The sequence below is a fragment of the Eschrichtius robustus genome, chromosome 1, assembly GCF_028021215.1.
Source record: "Eschrichtius robustus isolate mEscRob2 chromosome 1, mEscRob2.pri, whole genome shotgun sequence".
NCBI classification, from domain to species: Eukaryota; Metazoa; Chordata; class Mammalia; order Artiodactyla; family Eschrichtiidae; genus Eschrichtius; species Eschrichtius robustus.
The window spans coordinates 181,214,128-181,232,628 of NC_090824.1; the positions used below are offsets into that span (position 1 = coordinate 181,214,128).

At 43.7% G+C, this 18,501-nt stretch overlaps 1 protein-coding gene across 4 annotated transcripts in view; it reads left to right on the top strand.

Annotated features, from left to right (window-relative positions):
* CAMK1D (calcium/calmodulin dependent protein kinase ID) overlaps positions 1 to 18,501 on the top strand; it is a 409,414-nt gene that overhangs the window by 333,947 nt on the left and 56,966 nt on the right. For all 4 annotated transcript variants that reach the window (XM_068560283.1, XM_068560301.1, XM_068560309.1 and 1 more), the window contains one exon: positions 15,561 to 15,699. In XM_068560283.1, the coding sequence (XP_068416384.1) occupies positions 15,561 to 15,699 (139 nt within the window). The remainder of the gene's footprint in view (positions 1 to 15,560; positions 15,700 to 18,501) is intronic.

The window sequence follows — 18,501 nt, forward strand, 5'->3', positions numbered from 1 at the left end:
TACTCACAAGATTGTGCAACTGTCACCACTGTGTAATTCCAGAACATCTTCATCACATAATAAACTCTGTACCCATTAGTGGTCACGTCCCATTTCATCTTCACCTCAGCCTTTGCAACCACTCATCTACTTTCCATCTCTGTAGAATGACCTATCCCAGACAATTTGTATAAGTAAAATCATACAGTATGTGGCCTTTTGTGTCCGGTTTCTTTCCCTTAGTGTAATGTCTTCACTGTGTTTGTAGTGTTGTACTGTGTATCAGTACTGCATTCCTTTTAATGGCTGAATAATATTTCCTTGTATGAATTATATGGATATACCACTATTGTTCATCTAATCATCAGTTGATGGAAATTTGGCTGTCATGAATAATTTTGCTCTGAACATTTATGTGCAAGTTTTTATATGAACATAAATGAATATGAAAAATGTTTGCCATTCACCTAGGAATGAAATTGCTGGGTCATATTGTAACTCTGTGTTTAATTTTTGAGGAGTCACCAAACTGTTTTCCCCAGAGCAGCTGCGCCACTTTATAGCCCCACCAGCAATGTCTGAGGATGCCAGTTTCTTCACATTCTCACCAACACTTGTTGTTTTCCATTTTTTTGTTTTGTTTGTTTTTAAAATGGTAGCCATCTTAGCATGTATGAAACAGAAGGTCACATTTTAAAAGATGCTGGCGACAAAGAAATGTGAACATTAAGAACAAAAGTCGAGTTCTATGCTTGAGACTCTCAGTTCTGTGCCTGCAAAGCCTCATTGTATATGTTCCGTGAGTAGGTTTGGGGGCCATCGCTGCTGAGGGGCTTGACCCTTGAGAGACCAAGAGGGTGCCCATTCCGGTCTCGCTCATTGACGAGGACCTGCTGATTTGTAAGACCTGGATTGACCAAAGCTCATAGTCATTTCTGAATACACGGGCATGCACATGCATACACGCACACCAGGTGAAAACACTAGGAACAGAATGTACTGAAGAGAATAAGAAAGTGAGTCTCTACCTAAGGCAGTTGTGGGGTTTTAATGTTGCTGTATGTGGATTTTCATTGGTGTTTTTGTTTTGCCAAATTTAGGAAAGGGTAGGCTGAGAAAGAACTTTGTTCAAGAAAACCACAATTCAAAAACAGCAGCTTTGTTGAAGGTGTGTCCTAGGGCCCATTTGGCACTTGGACAGCGTTTTAGACTTCTAATTGGCTTTGCAGCATTTTTGTCATCAAAGATACACTTAGAATTTGGCTCGACGCCTGTGTTACCTGTAAAAGTAAAAACATAAGATACTGTATCTCAGATCCGCCCACTTGGGGCTCATATATCTTAGAAAAGCTTGCTGGAAATTGAGGGGGAAGTTGGAACAGTGGGTAAATCACTTAGAAATGTGAGTTTTCCATGCTGTCCATTCCAACTCGGGAGAATGTTTGCGTGGGGATCTCTGAATAGACGACAACTCCTGAAACCACTTTCTCTTTCTTGTTTTCCTATCCGGGCCACCTCTGTGATTCTGATCTTCATTTCCCAGTCTTTCCCACACTGTCTTTTCTGCTCTCCAGTTTCTCTTATAGGTTAGTGACTAGACTTGCTGAGAAAGGGGTCTTTTCACAGGAGGCACCATGAGGCAGTGCCGAGGGGCCGTGCCATCTGTGAACCGTGTGACCACAGGTGAGTCACGCCATAGCTCAGAACATCACTTCCCTCATTGGTAAAAGGAGAGGGTTGACCTGTTGGCCTCCACGGTCCCTACATTTGGAGACCAGGAATTTATCTTCCTGAATACAGCAGGTGATGCCATTCATTGGGGTTAAGCCAAGGAGTCCTATAAACTCCCAGAAGCTTCCGAGACCCGGAAGCTGAAAGTCCCTGTATTAATATATTCATCAGGGTTCTACAGAGAAACAGAGCCAATAGGATGTGCGCATACATGAGATTTATTGTAAGGAACTGGCTCACACTTTGTTAGAGGCTGACAAGTCCCAAGATCTGCAGGGGAGGGTCAGCAGGCTGGAGGTCCAGGAGGGCCAGTGGTGTAGTTGTAGTTCAAAGGCTCAACACCTGGGAAGAGCCGACATTTTGGTTCAAGTCGAAAGGCAGGAAAGATACCAATGCTCAACTAGAAGGAATTCAGGCAGGAGGAGTTTCCTCTTTCTCAACCGCTTTGTTCTATGTAGGCCTTCAACTGATTGGTTGAGGCCCATCCGCGTTGCGGAGGGCAATGTCCTTTACTCAGTTCATCAACTCAAATGTTAATCTCATCCCCAAACACCCTCACAGACACACCCAGCATAACATTTGACCAAATACCTGGATACCCAGTGTTCCAGTCAAACTGACAAATAAAATCAGCCATCAAAACCCCAGTCAGAGATGCAGCAAAGGGAAGCTAAGACATTATCCTGGCTTCTGGTCTGGCCCAGGACAATGCAATTTAATTCCTCTCTTCACTCCTCACAGCTCATGCATGATATTTAAACTTTCCTTATTTGTTAAATATATTTTTTAAACAGTTCAAAAGGAAGCATGCTGGGTGTGTCTTTCAGAATCATCTTGAGAAAGGAATAATTCTGTCAGAGGTCTGCTGTGGAACTGCAGCAGTGAAGAGCCATCCGTGCCCAGACACTGAGAGAGCAGGAGGGGGAAGACGCAGGAGGCTCGTGTGAACCCAGGGACTCGGGTTCAGGGTCAGGAAAGGGACGGGCAGGCAGGGTGTGTGGCTCGGAGTCCTCCCTGAGGACAGGCTTAGAACGTGACGAGGGAAAGAAGAGAGTTCCTGGAAGGACCTTTCTCTTTGGAACCTTGAAAACCACTGGTAGTTGCTACAAGCTTCTGATTTGGGGTCATTGGCTGACCAGAGTGATTTTTCTGGTGACAAGGACAGCGGCTATATATACACAGACCACCAGAAGGGGCTCTTTGCTGCACCCACGTCTCGAAGCTCCTGCTGGCAGCAGACGGAGTAGGGAGAGGCCCCAAGTGTTCATTAGCGGTGATGGATGATGAGCGAAGAGTGGCCTGAAGAGGCCCGAATCCTTTCCATGACTTCTGTTTCTCTGTTAAATTTGATGGTAACTAAAGTTTCATACTCTTATTTTAACAAACCATTTGTTTTTATAAAGAGATAATTTCAGGTGTGAAAGCATGAACTTTAGGTCTTACCAGTTATCCACACTTTGACTGTCAATCTTTGTTTAAAGGCAGCTGCTACGTTTCGGGCATGGCGCCTCGGAGGTAGTAAATTACCACCCAAATTCAGGATGGTTTTCACAAGGCTGCTCTTCATTCCTCGGGGTTAGTGGTGTGCATCTTTAGAAGACCTATTAACTTTGGAGAAAACCTTTCTTTGTTTTTATGTTAAGGCTCATACTTAATACAACCATAGTGAGGTTTTGTAGGTTGTCATATGTTATCTTCAGATATGTTGCAGTGATCACATTCGATGTCATGATACATCTTATTTCACTCTGCTACGTGTGGAGGGTAAATGTATGGGTGCTAGAAAAAAATGGAAGTCCATCAGCAAGAATTCTTTTTGCCCAATAAGGGACTAGAACACATGGGAAATATGTGAGTCTATGAGTGGAAGTTTTCTTATATATTCTCAGACTTGGAGGAATTTGGGCTGAGTGAGACAGAGCAATAGTGGATACTTAAGTGAAATGTCTGGAACCTGGTCTGTTTCATTATCTTCATTGTAAAAGAGCAAATTAACTGAAGAAGCCATTTCAGTGTATGATGTATATTTGCGCAGTTACAAGGGAATGTTTAAAACAGTTATCAATCAAAATTCGCAAACGAGAGCAAACTTTGATGGCTTCACTGCTTTCGTTCTGCAAACGGCTTTGGTCTGTTTTGATCTGCCCCATCCAGTCCGTGGGGCACGGATTAGGTCATGATGGTACCAGACAGGCACTTACACCCTGGGGGTCACACTGTCCCCACACCCTGCTCTATATCACTCATAACTCACCCTTTAGCAAATCATTCTAAACAGATTTTTGACATGATTTTTAAACGGATGGTTATAAAAATATTCTGAAGGGTTCTCTTATTTAGATGCTTTTAGGTAATCTTCTATTGAGGGGAATTTACAAAGTCTCATCTGCTCAGGGTACCTGGGCAAAGCCAGGACTAGCCAGGTGGGAGAACCATTGACTGGGTGCATCGGGGGCCCTAGAACATCCTTCAGTGAGGGGGCCTCTTCCAGGCAAAAAAGCAAAACGCAAAGCAGAAGAGGTCAAGGGGAGATATGATTGGAGAGACATAGGTAGAGCATGCAAACCAGTAGCAAGTTTAGGTGCCTGGGAGAATTGTGGCTGGATGGATGGGTGGGTTGATGGATGAGGTAGGTTTCAGAACACTTCTCTTGTGCCCTCCGTGGCATGTGCTTTGAGGATTTGCATGACTGCTTGTGTATGCCGTGCCCAGCTGCACTCAGATCCCACTCACTGTTTTGTTTTTTTGTGTATGTGTGTGCAAAATCTTTCTTTATTCAACATCTGTTTGGTTAGCTTTTTGTCTGTGCCAGGTATACCTGGCCAGGTCCTGGGTAAAACAGTGTCAGTGAAGAGGTTGACATTGCCTCTGCCTTCGTGGACGTCACAGTCCGGAATAGGCAGGGACAGAGTAGGAGGACAAGCATTACACAGACAAATATGCCAACAGTCGATTCTACCTGATGAGTGCTGGGCAGAAATACAGATGCTAAGAGAGAATGTTATGGGGCAGGGGGAAGGGAGGACCTAATCTGGTCTGGGGGTCAGGAAAGGCTTTTCTGAAATAGTGATATTCAAGCTAGGATCTAAATGATGAGTGGGAATTAGAAAGATAAAAATATGTGAGGATTCAACAGGTACAAAGGTGGCCCAGAGCCAGGGAACCCTACAGTGGGCAGCTGTGATCTTGTACATTTGTTGATGCTGTTGATAGAAAGTGAACTTGAACTCCGCAGACTTAATGAAGTCTGAACAATAGGTAGACCACTTTTATTTTGGTTGTGTTTTTTTGAAGGCACTGTTAGACCTTTCTCATATTACCTGAATGCATGTGCTGTCCCATGCATCTGCTGTAAGATTTTCGGTACAGATTGGCTGAGAAACACTAGAATGAATATAAATACATATAATAAATTAAAGCTGGACAAAGGAATTAAATACATCTTTTTTAGGCTTGTCATAAAATTGGGACCCCATCAAGTTGTCTTCAGATTCTGAATCTCTGAGCATGTGTAAAATTGCATAGTTGTTCTCCGTTAGTTTTGAGCAAACTCAACCAGGATAGGCAAAGCTGTGCTTAACAGCCAACTGGCGATTCCCTACATGGGAGTTAGCAATTTTACGGACTACCTGTAACCATGCCATACTCCAGACCTATTCCAGAGCTGTCTCCAATCTCTTCCCAGTTGTTATCTATTCAAGGAATGCAAAATTATTTTAATACTAGAAAATTGCAAAAGAAAAAAAATTGTTGCCAAGTGAAAATTTTCCTCATTGGAACTAATGGTGGGAAGGCCAGTATGTAACAAACATTTCATTACAGAATTTTTCCAAAAATTATATTTGATATATTCAAAAACGTCTGTTAATATAAAGTCCATACTGTGTATGTTCTACCACAAGGTCACTGCTTGGGGCTCTGGCACATCTATTAGTATTTCATTAACCTAGAACATCTCAGGAAATGTGCCATCGGAGGTCAAAAACGTTCTGACCCTCACATTGCAAGTCCTCATGATAGAAGGTTATAGAAATGCATCTAATTAATACAGAAGTCACAATACAACGTTGTGAGATTACGTAAGAAGGCTGACATTGTCACAAATTTCCATCCTAATCAAGTGCATGGATATCTTCAAAAAGCCCAGCCTGTCTGCATGGAGCAGAGAAGAGAGCAGGGGACTCTCCTGCCTGTTCAGCCTGAAGCCCTGTGTCACCCTCCTCACGTTGCAACTCCCTGTTTCTAGCAGCTCCCTTCACACTGATCCCTTGTCAGTCAGTGGTTGGCTCCTGCCCCTGATCCCCTGCAGAAAAGGGAGAAGGGCACCAATATTTACAAAACACTGCAGCACACCAGGAGTCTGCCTAGGGATTTTCCCTTCACTGTCTCGCTTAATTCTTTTTCTTTTTTTAAATTAATTAATTTATTTGTTTATTTTGCCTGTGCCAGCATGCAGGATCTTTGCTGTGGCATGTTTAGTTGCGGCATGTGGACTTCTTAGTTGCGGCATGCATGTGGGATCTAGTTCCCGGACCAGGGATCGAAACTGGGCCCCCTGCATTGGGAGCGTAGAGTCTTACCCACTGGACCACCAGGGAAGTCCCCTCACTTAATTCTTAGATCAGGCATAATTCCGCCTTGTATAGTTGAGAAAATGAGGCTCAGAGAGGCCAATCCTGTACTCGGACATCTCCAGTCCCAAGGTCTAGAAGCCATCTCATATGCCAGTGACTCCCAGCTCTTCGCCTCCAGCCCTGATCTTCATCTTCGTAAATACAATGGACATTTCTTTGCCCTCATCTCTCAGCAGCATCTGTCAGAGTTGACTAGACCCTTCTCCTTGATTTCCATGGCCCCACACGCCTCCTTTGCTTCCTACTGCTGTCTGGTCCTTTGCTGGCTCATCCTTATCTGAGTGTTGGCATCCCCAGTACTCAGACGCCTTTCCCTTATCCAGCTACACTCTCCCACGGGATCAGGTCTACCCTCTTGGCTTTGAAGACCATCTGCATGCTGATGACTTGCTAGTTTTGAACTCTAGCCCTAATCCTCCCCATGACCTTCAGGCTCGTATCTATGGCTACCTGCTTGACATCTCCATCCAACAGGCATCTCAGACTTCCATATCCTACCCAAGGCTCAAGATCTATGCAATCCAATATGGTAGTGCCATGGAGCTATTTACATTAGTTAATACATTAATTAAAATTAAATAAGATTTAAAGGTCAGTTTTCCAGTTGCACTAGCCACATTTCAAATGCACCGTAGCTCTCTGTGAGTAGTGGTCACCACATCAGATTGCAGATAAAAAGCATTTCCATCATCACAGGAAGTTCTGGTGGTCAGTACTGCCCTAGTTGTTTTTAACCCCTCCAAATTTGTTCTTTCACCAGGGACCCCCTTTTCAAATAATCTAGCTGTTCCTCAAGTCAAAAATCTAGGAGACATTCTTGATTCCTCTCCTTCCAGCATGCCTTATATCAACTTCATCAGTTAGTCTTGTCTACTGTGTCTCAAAAACATACCTCATGTCTGTATACTTCTCTTAGACTCCAGTGTTCCCCAAGCTGAGCCACCAGCCTCTGTCACATGGATCACTACAGTGGCTCCGCAATGATCTTCCTTCTTCCACTCTTGCTCTATAACCTATTGTCCACACTGCAGGCAGCCAGAGTGATTTTTGAAAACTGTAAACCAGTTCCCCTGTCTCCTGGCTGAAAACCCTCCAATGATACCTCATCTGATATAGAATAAACCCCCTGTTTAAATCTTAGTTTACATGGCCTCTTTTTCCATTTGGGCTGCCATAACAAAGTACCATAGATCAGGCGGCTTATAGACAACAGGAATTTGTTTCTCACAGTTCTGGAGCCTGGAAGTCCCAGATCAGAGTGCCAGCATGGTTGCATTCTGGTAAGAGCCGTCTTCCAGGTTCTGCCAACTTCTTGTGTCCTCACATGGAAGTAGGGCCAGCTAGTTCTCTGGGGTCTCTGATGAGGGCACTAATCCCATTCATGAGGGCTCCACCCTCATGGCCTGATTACCTCCCAAAAGCTCCACCTCCTAATACCATCACTTTGTGGGTTAGGTCAACATATGAATTTGGTGGGGGTGGGTGGGAAACATAAACATTCAACCCATAACACATGGCCCTGCATGACCTGAGCCTTCGTCTTTCTCAACCACTCTACTCTGCCCACCAGATTCCAGTCACCATGACTTTGCTTTTGGTCCCCAAATACCCTGAGAAAGACCTGTGCTGTCCTAAGGGTCTTAGGACAGGCTCACCCCTTTGCCCAGAAGCTCTCCCCGATCATCACTGGGCTGGCTCTTCCCTGTCATCCAGTGGGGCCATCTCGGAGCCCACATAAAAGTGGCTCCACCACATACTCATCTCAGGCTTGTTTCTATCTCCCCACAGCGTTTTGAACTCTCTGAATGTTTCACATTTACCTATTTGTTCATTTATTTCCTTTCTCTTCCTCCTTCACTAGAATATAAGTCATAAATCCTGGGGATTCAATATGGATAAGACACGCTTTGCCCTCTTAGAATAAAAAAATCTAAAAATGATTTGTAACAGGGCGGTGCAGTGGAAGCGTGCAGGGCCCATAAAAATGGTTTTGTAATTAACTTATCTTTTTTTGGAATGTGGACAGGTGATGGAAGAGATTAGCTGTTTTAATCTTGAGCATGCTAATAATTTTTTTCAACAACTCTTTTCGTCCTTTTCTTATGAGTAATGCAAAAGTAGAATTTCTCTATCAGAGTCAGCAAGCACGTTTCATATACAGAATTAAAACACCTTCACTTCTTTCTTACCCATTGTTTTGGCTGTAACCACATTTTTCCTGGCCAGCCTTGAGGGCCAGCTGGATGGGAGCTGGAGGGGCATAGTTGGAAAACAGGAAAACAGGGAGAGATGATTGTTAGAAATCACTGAGGCCCCACCAAAGGCAGTGAAAGTTGTTGCCTGGATGGATGGAAAATCAGTGCACACTACAGAGCTGGCTGACATGGAGTCGGAGGAATGGATTTTAGATGTGTTCTTGTGAGCACATCTAAAGGTGGTAGGAAGCCTGCAGGACCGAGACTGTAAAAGCAGTAGGCCTCCAGGATGGCAGGGACAGACCTGCTTTGGAGGACAGGGTACACACCCTGCAAAAGGACTTTGGTTCCGAGATGTCCCTCCCCTCCATGCCCACATGCACAGATGGTCACACTCTCAGTAGCATCTGTCTCGGAAGTGGGTTGCCTTAGATCACAAGCAGCTTAGAATTAAGTGCGGTCCAATGCAGCCCATCCAGTCTCTGCTGCGTGGTTTCCAGAATCCTTCGTGATTTGACTCATCCTCACAGGTCACATCTTCCAGATAAGTCCGGCTTCTTTGCATATCTTGTCCTTTCCTGCGTCTCCCTCTTCTCCCTGCCTGTCATGATCTTACTCCTAAAGCCTTCCTTCGGGAATCAGCCAGCACTTTTCTGCCATTCAGTGAGTGCTGTGCTAGACTGAGGACACAAAGGAAGTTCAGATACCTCCTTCAGGAACCTTCTCTAACCACGGATTTCTCCCGTCTACAACGTCCTGTGGTCAACCAGCCTGGATCACAGTCTGACAAGTCATTAGTTGCTAGTGGTCTTGATGGTCAACTTGAACTTAGTTTGTAGCACCCCAAATAGAGACTAACTGCATGCCACGTGGTGGGCTTATAGAAGGTGCTCACTTAATGCTTCTTTCATTGATTCTATTTCCCTGAAAATTAATTCAGCAAAAACTCCTTTCATGATCGTTCAAATGACTGGACTCTGCCTGCCCACTGGACTTTTCTCCACTTGACTAAATACTGCTCCTCCTTTAAGACAGCTCCGATTCACTTTTTCCTGCCCTGTCCCCTGGCCTTCTGCGGTCTTCCAAAACACCTTCACCCCCTCTCCCTTCAACATCAGAACCATCTGTACTGTGTTTTTCTTGTCTGTGTATCTTGGTCACCCACCCCCCATACACACTGGACTGTGTACCCCTTGGAAACAGGGACAGCATATTTTATCACTTGATGCAAGACTATTTGATTAGGTGAATAAAAAAGCATACAATGCAAGTAAAGTAGAAAAAATGTTTTCCCCCAATAAACCTTGAAAAAAATATAAAGAGAGTATACATTCAAAGATACAGTACACAAATATGGACTCTCCTTTAGTTGCCCAGTGTATTAGTCTGCTTGGGCTGCCATCACAAAATACCATGCACTGGGTGACTTGAAACAACAGAAACTATTTCCTCAGCATTCTGGAGACTGGAAGTCCAAGATCAGAGTGTCAGCAGGTTTGACTTCTCCTGGAGCCTCTCTCCTTGGCGTGCAGACAGCTGCCTTCTCACTGTGTCCTCACTGGGTCCAGCCTCTGTGTTCATCTCTGGTGTCTCCTCTCACTAGACCTGTATGACCTCATTTAACTTTAATTACCTCTTTAAAGGCCCTGTCTCCAAATACAGTCACATTCTGAGTTATACTTTGGTCAGGGGGCGGCGGCGGGCGGCTGTTAGGATTTCAACATAAAAAAATTGGGGGCTGGGGGACACAATTCAGTCCACAACACCCAGACACTGAGAAGGGAAAAGAGCCAGAATCAAAATGCAGTGGCACACAAGGGGTTAAATTTCTCTGCCCCATTCCACGGAGAGGCATGTGTTTGTATTTTGGAAATTTCTGAACAGATTGAGGCTGGGAAGATGTTGTGAAACTGAATTCTGAGAGTAAAGATATTTTGATTATTAAAGTGGGATTTGTTGAAAGAGGGAAATATTGAGGACAAAGTTTTCATGAAATAAACCCTTAATCGTCCCAGAGTGGGTGAGAGAGTCCCCCCAGGAGCAGAGAGTGAGGGCACCAAAGACACATGAAGTCGTGAGGATCAGGGGACAGAGAGACAGCAGGTGCCCTGCATGGGAGGAAGGAAGTTCCAGGGGCTGCCAAGTTGGGACTCGATTGAGGCAAAGACTGATGGTCTTTATCTTTCTCCAGGCTGGGTGAAAAAAAATTTCTGTCATCTGGACCTTGGGGTTTCACAGTTGAAAAATGCTTTGTTTGCAGCCTCTCAATCACAACCTGTATGTTTCAGGACTACCTTCCCCTTAGGATTAAATAGGGGAAATGGTTCTTAGAAAACACGCATTTATAACCAGCCTTGCTCTGGGGCACATTAAGGCATGTGGTTCTTGTAGCCACGTCACCCGGGTCTTTAACACTGGCGCTGCCTAGTTATCTGACATTCTTGTGAATTTCAGGGCATATCTTCTGTAACACTGCTCTTTATCATCCCCGGTATCAGCACTAATACTTCTCAGACTCCTGTCTCTAATATTAATAGCACAGCATTATACTATTTGGCCTTTTTGGGAAGGAAGAAGTTTTTTTCTTTAACCCTCAGATGGTCCCTGGCTGGACCAGAAGATGAAACTCACAAAGATAGATGAATAGGAAAAAAAGCAAACACATTTTATTGAATTTTTACGTATCCACGGGAGGCTTCACAAGGGAATGAAGACCTCAAGAAGTGACCAAAGCAGGAAGCTTTTTATACCTTTTAGGCAAACAATAAATTTGTGAAGAATGGACAAGACAAAGGAGTTTGTAATAAGGGTAGTAAATGGTGAAGACGTGTAACTAAGATGATAAGGGTTAGTTGAACATGGTTTGCTTGCCAGTTTCACTCTGGGCTGATAAGAGTCTGTCTCCAGTGAAAGGAGAATTTATTTCCTGCCTTCAGACAGAAAAGTGGGAGCTTCTTTTACATTTACTTGCTTCTTAACTGCCTTCAGTTCAAAATAATTTTATGTCTAGGAGGCATATTTGGGGGTGACATATTCTGGTTTCCATTGGCCTTTTTCATATTTTATTAAATCTAACTTCTAGAGTAATAGATTTTTGGAGCCCATTTTTCAGCATTAGCACAAGTACCATTTTTGAATGAACGTGTGGGTGATGTAAGATATAAAACATTTTAGACTATAATTAGCAGTAAATCTTAAAATAAGAGGAAAATATCTACCAAAATCAGATGGAGAAGTCCAAGTGCATGTAAAAAACAACATGGTTTGCCCAGTATTAACAGTGGATGCATGGCATACTGACAAAGTTGTATATAATAGTGCATTACAGAATATTACAGAATATATTACAGTATAGAATCAAAACTTAGTTTACTTGATCCAGCAACTTTGAAATTCTGTTTCTTGACTATTTTTTAATTTGAAGAGATTTGCATTACTTAAAATTTTGCAAGTAAACAAATTTTATTGAGATCATTACGTCCAACTATTTGGTTTTTGCTTAGTTAAGATTCACATACAGAGATAGCAGTGCAGTGTAATAGTCAAGGAAGATCAGAGACTGAGCAAACCCAAGTTCACTGCAAAGGCAGGTTATTCTAAATAAATGTCCAAGTTCAAATTGAGAGGACTAGAGAATTTTCAAGCCATATTCCTGTCTTCTGCTCCCTTAGTGTTTGGTAGCCAGTTTCCTTCTATATAGCTACATCCCCCTAAAGCTGAACCTGTCTCCCATAGCTGCCATTAAGTAATTTTATTTATTGACCTGTTATTATGGTCCTACTCCTTTTCTCCAATCACCTGACCCCTGATCCTTCCAACTACATTCTGATGCTTTGCGTGTTTTCATTGGGGAACTCCATTTCTAAAGAGGACCTTTAAACCGCACACATTGGAAGCTTGCCGTAGAAGGATATTGACTCAAGCAAACAACCTGTCAGCTCAGCAGCCCACCACCCCAACCTTCACGTGTCCTGCCAGCCTGAAAATGAGACACGCCCCTCACCACAATTCTAAATTTATTTCCTTATCAGTGATTCTGGGATTCTGGTTGTTCACAAGTGATTTTGAAAATGACTGGGTGTCTTAGCTCAGGCTGTCATAACAAAATACCAGCGACTGGGCAGCTTAAAGGGCAGAGATGTATTTCTCACAGTTCTGGCGTCTGGGATGTCTAAGATCAAGGTGCTGGCACATTTGGTTCCTGTTAGGCCTCTGTTCCTGGCTTACAGATGGCCGCCTTCTCACTAGGTTCTCACATGGCTTAGAGAAAGAAAACTCTCTGGTGTCCCTTATTCTTCTCATGGAGACACTAATTCCATCATCAGGGCCCCACCCTCATGACCTCAACTAAACCTAATTACCTCCGCAAATTCCCACCTCCAAATACCATCACACAGTTGGGGGGAGGGGGACAGTTAGAGCTTCAACATATGAATTGGGGGACGGGGGCGCACAAACGTTCAGTCTGTAAGAATGACCTTTTGAAATGTGTGCTTAAGGAGATTTCTGCAAAGTATAAAGTGATTTACAAACTTTAAGGTATTTTTATCAGTATTGTTACATTTTTTTATTGGCAAGTTTTTAAAATTTTCCCCCTGTTCCTTGGTTTCTAAGGAAATCACATTTTTTCTGAGCAATGTTCAGAAAAATAAATCCCTGGTGCAGTTTGGAATTTAAGAAGTGAAATACTAAATGTGCAGAAAATTGAGACCCTGACACTACATGTGACAGGAGTATCTTAAACTTCAACTCTAATGCTTCAATTCTTATTGCATTGCTGACCTATCACAGTGAAAATATTATTCAATGGCTATTAATACCTTATATCACATTGCAGAGAGGTGGACTTTGAGAGAATGGGAAGCAGGAAAGATCAGTTTTGAGGGAGGGAAGGGATCTGGTGAAGTGCAGGTCATAGAGTGCTAAGGGTGGGAGGTGGAGGAAGGGGTGAGATTTTTTTAATTATTATTATTATTAATTTATTTATTTATTTGGCTGTGCCGGGTCTTAGTTGCGGCATGCAGGATCTAGTTCCCTGACCAGGGATCGTACCAGGGATTGCTCCTGCATTGGGAGTGCGGAGTCGTAATTGCTAGACCACCAGGGAAGTCCCAGGGGTGAGCGTTGTTGCTCGAGGGCTTCCAGCACCTTGCAGAGGGTGTGAGTAGCAGGCAGCGCAGTGGTAAGAAAGCACCGGAACACTAGTAAGCGGTGCCCTTATTGAAGGTGGGCTGATGTAGGGAATGAGGAGGGGCACAATCAAGACAGGGTTTTCCTCCGGCGCAGCTAATGCCGCCTTGATTGGCACCAACTGCACAGGGTGACTGGCACCTAATGGGCGCCCAGTACACGTGGAATGAATGATTGAATAAATGATTCAATGAAGTGAATGCCTCCAAGTGAATGCACGCAGGTTCACCCTACCCCTGGCAACTGTGCATCTCCTGTAATACATCCTCAAGCTCTGCAACGTTCTTCCATTGAAATCATTGGAAGAAGGTTCCAGAAAAATGAAGAGTGGCGAGAACTTGATGTGAGTTGCTGAGAGGGAATGTCTTGGGATATGGGCTTACCTAAGGATGGATAACGTAGACAACATGGTCGTCAGGATGTAGTTGCTCCCCTGTTTGTATTTCTTTTCACTCTTTGAATTGCTTTTTATTTCTCCTGAGCGTCCTTCTTCTTTTATCTAGATTGCTCAGTTTGCTTTGGAAATGAGACATTATGCAAGCGCAATATGCCTTGGAATGATTATATGTAATGGGAAAGACTCTAATACATAGGCCTTTTATAGCTGCAGTTGTGTTTTATTAGTTTTCTTTAAAAAGAACATTTCAGTGGCTCAGTTATTGAACATTAATTGCCTTGACTTGAAGAAAATGAATCATAGCTTTGTGTGTTAGTGTATGTATGTGTGTTACTGCTGGGGCCTGTCTTTTAAAGATGTAAAAGTTGTTTGTGAAACTTTTATGATCCTAATGTTTCACATATACCTTTTTCATTTTGCTTTTGGAAAATTTTTTTCTCTTTTATTAAAATAGTGCTGACATATCCCTTGAAGCTAATTTCAAGGGGTGGCTTAATTATTTGCACAAAGCACTGTTTTTCTTAGAGAAGTCTGTACTCCAAGAATTTGAAGGCAAAGGTATCAGTTGAATTGTTTCTATTCAGGATTTTACAGTTCTGTTACTTTGTTCAACTCAGAGCAACATCAAATCTCAGAGCTGAAAGGGTCTCTGTCCACCAAGGCTTTTTAACCTTTAGCGACCTAGGTCCTCTTTTGATAAATACAAAAAAAATGGTAATGCAATCTGAAATTCAAAGAAATTGAAATGAAATATTCTCAACAAAAACCAAAGTAAAACAATGTAATGGAGTGTCATTCTTCTATCTCTTTTTGTAAATCACAAGTGGCTTTGAGGCTCTGATGCCTCTCAGGGAGTGGTTGACTAGGTTAACTACCTCTTTTTACAGATAAAAAGACTGAGGTGCAAAGATTCCAGGAGTGCCCATCCTCTCAGCATCTTAGGAGCAGAACTGGGTCAAGAACCCGGACGTCCTGTTGGCTGCTTCCTGCTTTGCCCACAGCACCCCTCCCACCGCCCAAACCTTTAAGGCTATACTCGCATGCAAAGGAGGCATCTTATCCAGTGTCATCGCCCTATAACTGATGATGCTGATATCCTGGAAGGTTATTCTGAGTTAATGCTGTCCCTGCAGGATGGAGGCAAAGGCCAAGAGAAACTTCTCAGGCCTGGCTAGCCCATGGATCCTGGTTTATTTTTATTTACTTTATTTCATCTTGGACCATCTGTACCATCATGACATAGAAACACTGCCCTGATATAGCTTCTGGGGAATAAGGGGGCAACATTTAAATATAAAAATGGATTAATTTTTGAAATAAAGTCTGGGTCTTTCACCATATTGAAAGGTCTTATTGGTAGTTTTCACTGAACAATTTAACACATCTTTTTTAACTTATACTGATTTGTTCTCTCTCTTTTTTTTTTTTTAACAGTGTATCTGGTGGAGAGCTGTTTGACCGGATAGTGGAGAAGGGATTTTACACAGAGAAAGATGCCAGCACTCTGATCCGCCAGGTCTTGGATGCTGTCTACTATCTCCATAGAATGGGCATTGTCCACAGGGACCTCAAGGTGAGGCTGTCGCTTAGCAACACCCTCCAGTTGCTTTCCAACCCACAGTGCACCTGTCGGAGCAGATTGGCTCCAGAGGAGGGATGAGGTTGCCTTGATGTAGATATGGGTGGAATGAATGGTGGGCTTTGTGTACTGTTAGTCGTCAGGGTCTTTGGGACCCAGAAGTAGCTTGAAAGATGATGAAGATCGATGGGGCTGGCCATTGTTTGGGACATTTAATAACCACTGTACAGCGAAAGGGCCATGGGGAGGTAGGTTGTGCATTGCTTCAAGCTTATCTAAAGGGTAATTTTGTTCAAGACATGGATGCCATGAAGATTGCCCAGTGCAGTTCTCCAGTCTTTTCCCAATTCCAGCCCTGTTTCAGCACAACGTACCATATGAAAGAAAGGGAGCAGTAGATAGAGGGTGTGAGGTGAGGGAGAAAGGAAATAAAAGGTTATCCAGAGAGATGGGTTAAATGACATACAATTACAGCCTTCTCCCAATGTCCTGTCAGTTCCATTCTTATCTTTTCCCTATGAGGTTTTGAAATACTCACCCTTCACCAATAGCATTGAAGGATCTGGACCTTGGTCACCTTGGCCCAAGGGTCTCTGTGGATGCTGAAGGGTAGGTATCATAGTACCAAGGGTAGGTATCGAACATATCAGTTTGAGGAACAGAAAAAAATCTGCGCTGTTGACCCGAGGCTATAAAGTGGCTTCATTCTACAGCAGTTATAGGTCCAGCCCCCAGAACTCACGGCACCAGTCAAGATAGAAATCTCATCCCAGAACACATACTCACCACTCCTATCAGAAACACAGGGATTATGTTGTACTGAAGCCATGCTATACACAACTACGGGCAATCTAAATCAATTTAAGGAATCAATGGTAAACATGTGTTAAAACAGAATGTTAACATCTGCCCGTTATCTGGTACTGGCTGTCAAGGTATAAAATGGTGTGGCTTTTCCTTTCATAGGAATTCACTGAAGTTTTTTCTTTTCTCCATGTTAATCATTTTCCATTGACTAGGGTAGTGGCTTCCAAATGTTAGCCTACATCAGAATTGTCTGGATGGCTTGTAAAAACACAGATTGCTGGCTCTGCCCCAGAGGTTCTGATCCTGCAGGTCTGCATCGGGGCCCGGGAACTTGCATTTCTAAGGGGTTTTCAGGAGATGCTGATGTTGGCCTGGGAACCACACTTGGAGAACTACTGGACGAGGGTAGTTGAGGACGTTGATGGACTCCTTACAGCCTTTGCTGGCCTCCTGATGGGTGAAATGGGCTGTGAGCACAAGTAGTTCATCTTCAGGACTTGCAGGTCCTTCAGAGGGCCAGGTAAGGGCTAGGTAAGGTGACCTGGCGCCTCTGTGCCAGGCAGCTGTGCCTTCTCTGCTCTCTTGTGCCGTCACCAAATGCCGGTTCTGTGCTTCCAGGCCACAGCAGGCAGCTAGCTCTTCCTGAACAAGTTAGTTTAGTGACCGTAGAGATGTGATGTGGTGTACTTACTAGAAATCATTTCTAAGCAGGTAAGCCATTTCCTAGATGGGCAATGTTTATTTCCCCCTTAGAAAGCCAGATTGGCTTTATGGGAGATCATGTTTTTTACATGCAGGTAACTACGCTTTTGGAGAAGTACATGCAGCTCCCAGCCTGTAGAACTTTAAGATCACCAGGCTTGTAATTGTGGATAGGATGTTAACCATTTTAGGACCTTTTTGTGGTTTCTTTTCAGAGGCACAAAGAAGTTTGATCTATGCGGAGGAAGTTGGGGTTCAGGAATTAAATTTTCATAAACCTCTAAGAAAATTAAACTCTGTGATAGAGGCCAGAGCAATAGAGAACATGATTGGGTTAATTTAAGATTAGAGCACAATTTGAGATGCTATCCTACCCCCACAGGTGGCTATACCTCTTTCTCCCTTCAGAAAGGTATTCTCGTGTCTTCTTGCCCCAGAAGCTGCTAAAGATGACCAGTTGTCTTTTTTTCAAAACAAGCGAAATGTCCGCTGTTGCCTCCTCCTGTTAGGCACTGTTGCCCTTTGGAGCTGGATCATTCTTTGCTGTGCGAGGCTGTCCTGTGCTTGTTTAATAGCATCCCTGGTCTCTACCCACTGGATGCCTGTACCAGTCCTGTAGTTTTGACCACCAAAAAATGTCTCTAGGCATTGCCAAATGTCCCCTGGGGGGCGAAATTGTCCCCAGTTGAGAATCACTGGATCAGGAGTATGGCTATGTATAACATGAACTTTACAGGAAGTGTTGATTCAGATCTTTTAAAAGCTTGTTATGTGAACAAGGGTTGGAATTGACATCCCAAGTCAGGTATTGGCCGCGAATTGTCTTGCGAAGATGCCGTAAAACACAGAAAAATAATTTTTCGGGTGAGTCCTGGGCCTCATAGGATCCCAGGAAGCATTGTAAGATCCCCTCCCTCCTCCTTTCCCTCCACCCCTCACAGCCCTCCTACTGCCTAGTGGGGGCCTCCACCCACATCATGCCTGAGCCCATCTTCCCTCCCACTTTTTCCCTGTTTACCCCTCCCCGCAAGTAAAGCCCTGCTGTGCTTACTAAGTCCTGAGGTAAGTAAAAGTATTGACCTAAGCTGAGAACGACCAGTCCATTGAACCCTCCTTGGTGATTGCCCTTCAGAAGAGCAGTTTATTGATCCAAATGCATCTCCTGTAGGAGGAAGGTATCAGGAGAGATTTTTGGCTCTTAGGCCATCTCCTGCCTGGATGCAGCCTTGTCTAGGAGCATGAGATCCTTGACTTTACAGCTGTAGAAGTACTGGGACAGGAAGTTAT